This window comes from Protopterus annectens, chromosome 9.part0, assembly GCF_019279795.1.
Source record: "Protopterus annectens isolate FY-2018-M chromosome 9.part0, PAN1.0, whole genome shotgun sequence".
In the NCBI taxonomy this organism is placed as follows: Eukaryota; Metazoa; Chordata; order Ceratodontiformes; family Protopteridae; genus Protopterus; species Protopterus annectens.
The window spans coordinates 1,527,490,934-1,527,503,211 of NC_056743.1; the positions used below are offsets into that span (position 1 = coordinate 1,527,490,934).

The following is a 12,278-nucleotide window of genomic DNA, read 5'->3' on the forward strand; positions in this document are numbered from 1 at the left end:
CGTTAGTGCGTTTACTATCTCCTATTAGTTTAACGACCCCTTTCTCTTCTTGTTTTGGGTGTTTTTGGCCGTCATTTTCTCCTCAGGCCTTGCTTTCCCCTTTGAGCCCATTTAACTAAGAGGGTTCTCCCCCCCCCCTTTCTGGGATAGCTGTTTAAGTTAGAGGCTTTCCTATTGGGGGAGTCGCTGTTTAAGTTAGAGGCTCTCTTCCTTTTTCTTCTTCTCTTTAAAAAAAAAAAAAAAAAAGTCCTTCCTCTTTTTTTCGGCTAGCTGTTAACAGCCCTGTTGTAGTTAGTTGTTTTGTGCTGTTAGCTTATAGCTTAGTTTTTTTTTTCTAGTACTGTGGAACATTTTTTCTGTCAATTATCCACCATGTCCAAAGAGTTGAAACCCTCTGGGTTCAAAAATGCGACTTGTGTTGCCACGAAATGTCCCTTACGGATGGGCACACGAGTTGTGTATATTGCTTAGGGGCTGTTCACCTGCAGAAGAGAAGAAATAAGTTAATTTTGTGTGGCCTTCTGAAGAACCCTCAAGATTCTTCATCTTAGGGTCCTCAGCCAGCTAAAGTGTCCGAAAAACACACTAAGCTATCGGTTCCAAGTTCAGAACAGACAAAATCCACTTCCCATACTCTGGAATAAACTACCTATCTATGTCAAACAAAGCTCCTCATTAGCACTCTTCAAAAAAAATGTTGATGATTGGATGGGAAATAGGAAATTCACCCCAGGGATCACCTCTGTGGCTCTGCTCGACAGTGGCACAGGAAAATAATTTTCTTGGGTGGCAAAAGCCAGGGTACCTTTTTGGCTGGGCTTGTATAGGCCCCAGGGCCAATAGCTTAGTACCTACCTATGAACCTATAAAAACCTTCGGCTCTGTCGGCTCCCAGCATTGGCTCTGACAAAGCTAAGTCTCTGGCGGCTCCATCTGTGTCCTCGGAGCCAGTCCAGACCCATAAGAGAACAAGGTCATCTCCTTTGGAGCCGGTACACTCTGCTCCACAATCTCCTTTGCTGCAACCTGGAGCAGGCAATCACAGGTCCTCTTCGCACTTCTCTCGGTCCTCCAGGCTTTTGGATCATGATGTGGAGAGAGTGGTCAATAGGCTCCTCACGTCACAGACACTTGCTAAATTACTATCGAGCCCAGCCCATAAGGAATTGACTCCTTCAGCCCATCCAGCTTCTACATCGGTTCCTCCTCCGACTCACTTGAGCTCGGAGCCAGAGTGCATGGAGGTGGAACCGTTGGCTCCAGTTATTTCTCCTTTGTCGGTTCCGACACCTGCTCCAATCTCCTCAATGTCTCAGTCCATCAAGTGATCTGGGCACCAAAGCGCTCTCACCAGCTCCGAAGGGGGAAGGGTCATTGGACCGTTGTCCGACCCCGCTGTCCCTCTCTGAGCTTTGGCGCAGGTGAGCTCGTCTCCCACATTGGCCTCAAAGGCGTCACTGTTTGTTCGCAAGAGATCTCTGGGCTCTTTGGAGCAGGGGGCTTTTTCAGCGTGGGACTATGGCACCTTCGGGGTGATGAGGGGCATACTGTCTCCTGAGACTGCTCCACCCTCAGCTCCATTGGCTCCTTCTCACTTGTTGCCGGTGCCTGCCTTTGACCCTCCTCCTTCCTCCAAGTGGAGGGAACCTATGCCCCAGGACACCCCATTGGGTGACCCCACCTCTTCCGAAACTTCCCCCGAACATTCGGAGGAGGTCCTTTGGAAGAAAAGATGTAAGAGGAAGCATCTAGACTCCCCTGTGTATATCACTTCAAACACGGACTTGGATGAATTGGAAGGGTCCCTATGGTCCCACTCTGAGGATGTCTCCTTTTCAGACATCTTGGAAATCCTTAGACAGAGGGGTGGCTAGAAGTCCCTAGCCCCTTCTGAGGACGAGTCTGTCTACCTGGATGCATTTGGTTCTCGACCCTCCACCTCTTGGGTATCTCCACCTTTTGACCCAATTTTGTCTGTAGTGAGTCGAAAGGCATGGAGCTCTCCAAAGACCATGGAACCAGTTCCGAGGAGACAGAATAAATTTATTACTGCTCCCGAGGATAAGTCCTTCCTTTTCAAAGGGGTCCCTGTTGATGCCATGGTGGTGGCAGCAGCCACTAAGAAGGAACTTGCGGAAACTTCATCTGTCCATCCGCCGAACAAAGAGTCTTGTACGATGGACAGGTATGGGAAGCGTATGTTTTCTTCAGTGACCGTTACTCTCAGGTCGCTGAATTACTTGTCACATTTCACACGACTTCAGAGGGATCTCCTGAAGGAGCCAGGAGATACCCTGTAAGATCCTACAGCTTAGGGAGTTACGAACAGGGTGGCTTCCCAGCTTGCGACCTTGACCACAGCGGTTAACTCCTCCATGAGGCTCATTTCTTATGCGGCAGATGGAGCGAGCAGGGCAGCAGGTACTGGAGTAGCTTTGCAGAGACACTCCTGGATGAGCCTTTGTCAGTTTGCAGAACTCTTCAAGTCTTCATTTACCAATACTCCCTTCGATGGCTCATCCTTGTTCAGGCCTCAAGTAAAAGAGACTCTCACCAGGTGTGAACAGGATCACAAGACTCTCTTTGCCATAGGACTCCAGTTTTCCACTCCATCTAGACCCTATCCTAAATGTGAGAAGAGTGGAAAGATGTGGTTCCATAAATCCCAGGGAGCTTCGTCTGACACACGTGGAGATTTTTCCCCCAGGGGCAGAGGGAGAAACAACAATGCAAGACGCCACCCTCGCAGCAGAGGGGGTCTGCAACAGCAGGGCAACAGAGATACGTTCTCTGCTAGGCCCTTCCAGCACTCCTGAATGGAGGCCCGACTGTCCACCTCTGGAGGCATTTGGGGGCAGACTATCACTGTATCCAGCAGCCTGGCAAACTATCATAAGAGAAACATGGTACTGTTGATAATATCCAGGGGTTACAAAATTCCCTTTTCTCAGTTACCCCCTTCAAAAGAAAAACGTTCTATCCCAGATGTTCCACCTAGTCTTCAGTCTCACGCAATCCTAGAGGTTCAAAAAATTGCTAGAAAAAAGAGCCATCCAAGAAGTCCCCGCAGACCAAATCAGATCTGGAACTTACTCAAGGTTCAATTTAGTTCCAAAAAAGACAAGGGACTGGAGACCCATTTTGGATCTCGGCAAGCTAAACAAATTGGTAAAAAGACGAAGTTCTGGATGGTAACACTGCAGTCCATTCTTCCCTTCTTGGGTTAGGACAATTGGATGTGCTCCATAGATCTCCAGGACGCATACTACCACATAAAAATGGACAGGCAATCCAGGAGATTCTTACGCTTCCGGCTGGGAACCAGTCATTATCAGTTCAGAGCCCTGCCCTTCAGTCTCACCACAGCCCCCATGGTGCTCACCAAGTGTATGGCAGTGGTCATGGTTCACCTGAGGTGACTAGGATTCCAGGTGTTTCCATATCTAGATGACTGGCTCCTCACTGCTACCACCGAGCATCAGCTGATCAAAGTATGGGACTACACAATGCAAACTTGTTCCCAGTTAGGCATCACCGTAAACTACGAAAAGTCTGCCTTGTTGCCTTGTCAGTTTATTACCTTTATAGGGGCAGACTTAGATACAAGACACATGATAGCAAAACTGCCTCAAGACAGGATGTCAACCATTCGTCAGCAACTTTTGTTTCTCATAAAAAAGACGAGAGTTCAGGCAAGAGAAGTTTTACAAGTCTTGGGCTCAATGGCTGCTGCAATTGCACTAGTTCCTTTGGCACACTTCCACATGTGGATTCTCCAGTGGCTTCTTTTCGCTCAGTGGTCTTTCCAGGATTTACCAATGTTACACATGATCTTGATCATGGAAACTTGCAAAAAGGACTTAGTATGGTGGCTTGTCTCCCACCCAGATGACTCTGGGCAGACACTTTCTAGACCCCCATCCTGTAGCCACAGTGACGACGGACTCCCCCTAGATAGGGTGGGGGGGTCATTATCTGGGACAGACCATCCAAGGAATGTGGTAACCTCATGAGTACTATTTGCACATCAGTGTTCTAGAGATGAGAGAGGTGCTTCTGGCGTTGCAAGCACTTCAAGACTCTCTACCTGCAGGAACCATTGCAATTCAGACAGACAATATGCCAGTGGTTTGGTACATCAACAAGCAGGACGGGACCGGATCTTGCCCCTTGTGTCGGGAGGCGTTTCGAATATGACAATGGGCGATGTCTTCCCAACTTTTTCTGACTGCGACACACATTCCCGGAAAATCCAATGTGATAGCGGCCAGGCTTAGCAGGGCTATCGTCAGGCTTCACGAGTGGCCCTGAAGCAAGAAGTTGCAGACTTGATTTTTTGCAAATGGGGCCAGCCATGCTGCGATCTTTTTGTCATTCCCCTCAGCAACAAATGCAGCAGCTACTTCGCCCTAGTCCCCTGTCCAGGGCAGTCACCCAGGGATGCCCCTTTCCCTCTAATTCCAAAGGTACTTCAAAAAGCAAAGTCGCTGGGTTGCAAACTCATCCTCATTGCTCCTTACTGGCCTCATCAGATATGGTTACTGTTTCTTCTCCATCATCTTCAACTGGAGCCTTGGATACTGGACCCAGTTCCGGACCTCCTGATGCATCGGCAGGCTTCATCCTTCCCTCCAAACTCTCAAGCTGACTGCTTGGTTCCTCCACTTCCAGTCTTAGCCAGGCTCCCAAACATTTCCCCGCCTGTACAACACATCCTAGTGTCCTCTCACATGCCCACTACCAGGAGTATTTACACTAGCAAATGGAAGAGGTTCTCTTATTGGGCAAAGAATAATGACATTGATCCATTCACTGGTCCTGTTCACAAGATTCTTGATTTTCTGGCCAAAACCTTTGAAAGAGGGGCAGCTGCAGCTAGTGTTAGGGTCTAACTAGCTGCAATCTCCAGTCTTCATGTAGGAGACTTGGGTTCTAACATCATGTCCCATAAGTTGTACAGAGCATTCTTACGAAGTACAACTCTTTTACGGCCCCTGGTAAGAGACCCCCCCAGGACCTAAACTTGGTCTTAGCTTCTCTGGTTCTTTCACCTTTTGAACCAGCAGCATCTTGAAACCCTGAAATTTCTGTCTTGGAAAACCCTTTTCTTGGTAGCTATCTTCTCAGCTAGACGGGTTTCTGAATTACATGCTTAATCTATTCGCCTACCGTATCTCATGTTTCACAAAGATAGAGTACCTCTTAGAACCAGTCCTTCCTTCTTGCCAAACGTTTGCTCAGAGTATAATTTAAATCAGTCCATTGAGCTTCCTGTATTCTTATCCAATTACGGCAACAAGGCAGAGTATAGACTCCACCAATTGGATGTTCATAGACAATTACGTTTTTATTTACACAGGACCAAAGACCTTAGAAAATCAGACCAATTGTTTGTATCCTTTGCTGACAATAAACAACGTTCTCTAGTTTAGAAAGTGACCTTATCAAAGTGGCTGTCAGACACAATCAGTTATTCTTATGATTTGCATAAAAAGACACTTCCAGGGAGGGCCAGAGGGCACGCAACCAGGGCCTTAGCCATCTCTGTTGCCTTCCAAGCCAAATTGCCTTTAGATTCAATCTGTGCAGCAACAACCTGGGCACATCCTCGTACCTTTACCACTCATTACAAAGTGGATGTGGTCTCCCCGGAATAGGGCATCCTTTAGTTCCACGGTCCTGAAGAGTTTGTTCCAGTGAGCCACCCAAGAACCAGGTGCTGGGGACGCGGTCCCAACCAGCAAGAATGAAGGTGAGATGGGACAACATAACATAAAGAAGTTATGTACCTACCATAATGTTCCATGTTTGTTGTCCTTCATCTCACCTTCCTTCTTGCTTCCCCCCTCCTTCCCTCTTCCTGGAGGTTCGAGAGGAGTTCCTTTATTGATTACACTGGCTGACTTTCCTGCTGACATACCAGGTTAGTTAACCATGCCTTGTTTCCTTCCTATCTTGAATGCATAAGAGCTTAGTAGAATTTGTTTTTTTACTATGTATGTTTAGTGTGGGCTATTACAAACGAGATCTGGGTAGCTACCGCTAGGCATGTTGGGATAGGGGTTAGTCTCAAGCCAGTAAAAGCTATAGTAAATTGGCCGAGTCAGAGCCGAGGACTGGCTCAGAACCCAACCAGGAAGAAGGAAGGTGAGATGGAGAACAAAAATGGAACGTTATAGTAGGTATATAACTTCTTTTTTTTTTTTTTAAATTAAGGGGGGGGGGACTTCCCAGTATGATAATCTTGTGCTAACTAATAAGTAGATGAGATGAGACTGGTAATAGCTTCCAAAGACAAATGATTGTAAGGGCAGGTAACTCAAGAGCCACTAATTACAAAAGAGCAACATGGGTTATCTGTTTGGCCACAGTATTCTGGATCTGTGGAATAGTAAAAGTATTTAAATAGCTGACTGGGAATGACTTAAAAAAATGTACCTTTGTGCTTACTGATAAACAGCAATGAAAGTGGAGAGGGGGAGGATTTTGTGATCAAATTATCATAAGGTGTGGACAACAAGAGAAGATGAACTTTGAGAAGACAGGAAAATGAAAGGCAGGGAAAATTCTCAGCCACAGTCAGTTAAAAGAACAAAATGAAACTGTTCCAATGAATAGCAGAAAGATAATGAAATGCAATGTCATTTGCTTTTCTGGTGTAGAAATATTCAGAAAAATAATCACATTTGGAATTAAAATGTATCCAAACCTGTACACTGAGGTGCAGCATCAGAGTTAGTCTAGCAATAAAAGACACAGACATACTAGGGCGCACTATTAATAGCAATTAAAATAAAGTAGACGGAACAGGAGAACAGCAAACAGCTCTAGAAAAGCCAGAGAAATTCAAACACTTAGAAAATGGTAGTAATGGACAACCTCTCACAAACCCCAATTGCCACAGTTTCCAAGCAGTCTGCAACACCTGGATAAACAAACTGCTTTAGTTAGAGAGTAAAAAAATGCTGTTATGTGGTAAGAATGTGTCAATAACAGTTACAGTAACAGAAATAGCAGAGTGATTTAGAAAAATTACCACTTGAGCGAATGTACCCCTGGTGCATATATATTGTTTTTTTTTTTTTTTTGTAGAGTGCATACAAAACACCATGGCCATGATGTGTCAGAAGCCCTGTTACCCCTCATCACAGGTACCCAGAAGCACTTTTATCCTGGTCATGCAGTGATAACATATCCCTGTCACAGGATTCATGTCTGTTTTATCAACTTGGTGCTGTCATTACATACATCATGTTTATTTTGTGTGACACAGTCACTTTACACTTTCCATGACTCACAGTTGTCATTAAGCTATCTCTGCTGTTTCCTGCATCTCAGTACCCAGGAAGAGGCATTTCCTGCATGTGCATCTTCATATTTTGCCTCTCTCTCCTCTTCTATTGCAGTGGCGTGTGGGACAGGGCCTAATAGCAGCCATGCCTAATGCAACCATGTTATGGGTCTGTATGGCTTGGCTTCTCATGGTCAAACTGTGCAGCCTGGCACAGATGCTTGCTGGCTGTGTCTGAGAGCTAATGCAGTACCCCACAAGATGTGTCAAGGCAGTGGAAGCATGTCTTGACAACACTAAAGATATGTTTGACATATTCTGCATCTTGGCTTGAGTGGTGCTGTGTGGTATTTCAGACACAGTTTTAGAATGGTTAAGTGAACAAAAGTTATCAGCCAGGGCTTCTGGGGTATCCCGCATCACCTACAACAAACAGTATTTTTGGGGACTGTTAGTGGCTATACGCACAGTTTATGTATTAGTAACTAATTGGTTTTGCATATGAACATGCAGTTACCAACTACAAGGCCCTGGATGAAGTCACTCCATTGAAACTGATGATCATTTTTGCACATGCGCGACATGTGGGAGTCATGTGCACTGACATGGTGCTGAATGCATACACATTAGATATGAATCCATCTGTGTTGCACAATTCCTGACAGTTCGTATGATAATATTGCTTACGTATGTGAGTTTGGAACAGGTGGCAACCTTAGTGCTGTATGAGTACAGTCTGTGGTACCCAGCATGCAAAGTTGTAGTGGCTGTCTCCTCTGTTTCCCTTGAACTAGATGTGTTCCTCCAGATGCAGAAGTATAATGTTGAGAAACATGTTAAATACTCATGAAGTTGAAGATTGCAGTATGCCTTGTATGTCCACAGCTGGTCATTGAAAGATCTCAGAAGCTGATGTGTTACATTACCTTAGTGCCTGCATGGATAGGAGCACCATAGATTCAGCACATCAGTAATTTACAAGTAACAGACTACTTATGTTATCATAATCCACACAGAAACAGTCTGTTATTGCTGGTCAGTTAGGTTGTGATATGTAAGATGCAGCCTAAAACAATGTTGCTGTCACTGTGTGCCATGGCCAGAATGGAAAGGTGCTGCTGAGCACACACTACTACCACTACTTACAGTTTCCAGCCTATAATGTTTACATTTCCAGCTTGCTGCACGTCTTCATACAGACTTGCAATTAAATGTGCAGGCTGCTGTGCATGCACCTAAGGGAGTGCAACACATTTGAGTCCCTTCATTTGCATCTCATTAGTGCTTCATTAGATTTTAATACTTAACTAATCTCTTTATTAGCTAATTTGCATACAATGCATAATGTACAGTGCAAGCCCCTGTGCTGTTGTGCAGTTTGTATTTCTGAAATGCCAACACACTGCACATGGCTATTGCTTGTGTAGCCACAGCATACTGCTCAAGTTTTTCACGAGTTCCAGCTACAGAGTACATGTAGATGTTCAGATAAAACTCCTGTAAATATTCATTTTAGCAGAGTCAGATAAGAATTTCACTGAATGATTAGGGGCTGCTCAAAGTTGTAGTGCCCTCAAATCAAGTGCTCACAGCATACTGGGATATCAGGAGACGGGATGTTTAATATTTTCCTTTTCTGAGCAAAAATAAAGATGCATAGTGCACATTTTTCAGTCAAATGAACATGTAAACCTTTGCGTGCATGTGTGAACTGTGTATGTGAAGTATGGCTTATTTTAAAGATGCAAAACTCATGAAGATCTTACTGGTCACAGGACACAATATAACCATTTCCTTGATGACTTAGTATGAGACCAGTGTGTAAGCCCTTCTGATAGTCTTGCAGAGCACCAAGAGTTAAAATGTATATTAAAAGTATAAAGCATGTTTGCAAGACAGGGGGATGACTAGTCATTTATTAGTGGTGCTGGTACAGTAGCATGCATGGAAAGCACCCAGCTGAAAGAGTGTGGTGCACTGATGGTGTGTCCTGTGGAGAAACTAAGCTTTAGACTTTGCTATCTTGTTTCCAAGTCTGGCAGTAGTAATCAGGGAGTTGGTAGAGATTTGAGAACCAAACAGTTGACAAGAGAATGGTAGTGGGGGTATAGGTTCTACTTTATCACTAGGGTAAGGTAACATTTAAGTATACTAAGGAGGCCAAGTTACTTTTGTTTAACCAGGCAGAAGTTACATGCTCTGACACATCCTTAATAAGAGTGTAACTAATGTATTTGATTTTTTTTAATTAATCTGCAGTAGGATGACTGAAATTGGGCAGTGAATATAGAATAACCAGTGGTAGAAATTGGGTAGTCTGTGGCATTTTGCATACATTTAAGATTTGCCTGTGAGTTAGTTGTTTTCTTGTGACAGGCTGCTGTAAGTGTTTATTACAGTAAATGTTCACATTGCTGTACTAAAGGTATATGGTTAGAAAAAGTAAACCTGAAGTGTTTTTTGTGTGTGTCTGACTTTTAAAGGATAGCTTAGTGATCCCATTTTAATACCTCGTAACTGCCAAGTAGCTATTACATGAATTTTAGTACTGCACAAGTTATTTGAGATGGGGAGTTTGTTGAGCGGTCATTCAAATAGGCAAATTTTGGGGGGCTATTTTGTTACATATTGAAATGAAAATAGTTAATTTGCATTGCATTATTGTTCTTTAGCTTCATGGCTGTGCAGCTCAGAATGCAGAGTGAAAGATGTGAACGTACTGTTTTGGTATGTCTAGTATAGCACATTTAGACAAGTTTGTTTGTATTTTCTAGGTGTGTGCAGGAAACAGCACAAAAATCTGACTAAAGCTATCCAAACTGCCCGTGAGTGTGGTAAGTGGCTTTCTAGCAAATATGGGTTTGATTTATTTCTTTTAAATGTTTATATATTGTTGAATAACCAACGAAAATGTGAAAAAAAGGTTGAGAGCAGGATGAATCTCATGAACTTTTTTGTGGAAATTGTTTTTTTTTTTAAACAAACACAACTTTACAACCATGACCATTTTTTTCAGGAGTGATGATGGACAATGTAGCTTGATTAATTTTTACCTAGAACTGCAGAGAAGGGTAGTGCAAGTTGTGAAGATAGGTGAAGGCTGCCAGCCTAGCCATATAGAATTTTGTAGATAATTCTGTCATTTGTAAATATTAATGTGACACAGGCTTGTTTTCATAAATGGGAAAAAATTGTGTTAAATGTGGAACTGCAAAAATGTGACAGCAGTGCAGTCTGCTGTAATGAAGTCAATTCTTTGATGTCAAAACTTGGATCCGATATGTCTGGATGAAGGAATTCTGGCTATTGTCTTGAGACCAGAGTTAATTGCTAAAATTTGCATGTATAAATTATTTTATTGTCATGGCTTCCTGACCAGCTGCAAGATCAAGGGCCATTAACCTCTTAGAATCTGTTAGCTTGGGAACCAGAAAGACATGATGTAATCTGAAATGAATCAGTGGTACTGTGTTATCAATTTAAGGACAGAAAGAATGACAGCATTAGAGCATTTGTCTTGAGAATATCCAACATCACCAGCACTGCCTGTTTCTATATGTAAGTAGAATCTTAGACTTTAGTGTTTTCTCTTAGATATAGCTAGGAAATAGGAAGATTAGACTAGTTTGTTTTTCTGTGATGTCAGAACTTTTGCTACTGTATTATTTTAAGTGTTTCTCTTTGATCTCCGAACTCTTGACTAGCACTGTGTAGTAAGAAGTACTGTCTTGTGTTTTTATTATTTATTATTAAATATTTTTAAACCTTTCAACTGTGGCTGTTTTGTGTAGAGATAATTTAAGTTCTAATAGTACATTTTATGTATATAGTGATACTGTACCAAGTCACTCCAAATAAGTTTTGACTGTTTGGTTACACTTACCATTTGGATAATAATATTGCACAGTAATAATTGGACACCCTTTTAAGGGCCTTTGAGAAGCTGATAAATATTACCTGGGTGGTGGCAGTGATTTCTACCGTATAGTCTGGGTAGAAGGGGCACAACTGGAGAACCTGTGCCAGCCTTCCCCAGGAGTGTCTGTGTGGTTGTATAAACTCTTATTTCAAAGTGTGTGTGTGTCAGCTACTTGGGCAGGGACACGAAGCACTGGTTGGACAGAGAGGGCGCTGGAGGTTTTAGCTTGCCCACTAGGCTGAGATCTGGGCCCTATAGCTGTGCCAGTGCGGTGTCTTATTGGAGACCTGGAGAGAAAGGTAGAAACCAGCCCCAGACTGACTGTGATCTCTGTGTGCTCTAAAGGGAAATTGTACTGTACTGTGTGTGCATTTGTTATCCTTTTCCCTATATGGACACCCCTCACTGGTGTTAGTGGTGAGCACTGAGGCTCCTTGATTGCTGGGCCAGTGCACGGGCGTCACACAAGTTATAAGGATCACATACAAGTCTACAGAAACTGACTTATTAGCAGTTAGTTGGTTATTTCATTTGTTTAACCAGGTGTTTGTGAATCCTGTCGTAGGCCAGGATTCAGAAAGAACCCAGCCATAAGGGGGTTAGTACTGAGGCCAAAAGGGCCCTTTAACATGATCACAAGAAACTGCAATTCAGGGACGCAGTGTCCGCACTGAGGAAATACCTAATTTTTGTCTAATGTGTATGCCTCTGAAACACTCTGTGATTACCACAAGCACTAACAAATACTTTGCTGTGATAATCATTGCTGGTGGCTGATGCATAGATTGGTAAAGGCACTCCCTCATTCACCCACACACACATATGCACATCCTTTTACCTCTTAACTGTCTGATGTTAGGGAATGTCCATAAGTTTGCCTCAATGAACTGGCTGTCCCTCTCCACAGATCATTACAGTAAGTCAGTAATGCCAGATGTCAGTGTTTCATATTTCTTACTCTTTGGACTATGCTTTGGTGGAAAATTTATTTCAAATTACTTACCTTCACTTAGCCTGGTATTTTACAGTCCATGGAATTTAGTGTTCCCCTCCCCAAAGTATTACAGG

The 12,278-nt window shown here is 43.5% G+C and overlaps 1 protein-coding gene across 1 annotated transcript in view; it reads left to right on the forward strand.

The window, feature by feature from the left end:
• MRPS18B (mitochondrial ribosomal protein S18B) overlaps positions 1-12,278 on the forward strand; it is a 1,103,590-nt gene that overhangs the window by 886,555 nt on the left and 204,757 nt on the right. The window contains exon 6 of the mRNA XM_044084480.1: positions 10,066-10,125. Within this exon, the coding sequence (XP_043940415.1) occupies positions 10,066-10,125 (60 nt within the window). The remainder of the gene's footprint in view (positions 1-10,065; positions 10,126-12,278) is intronic.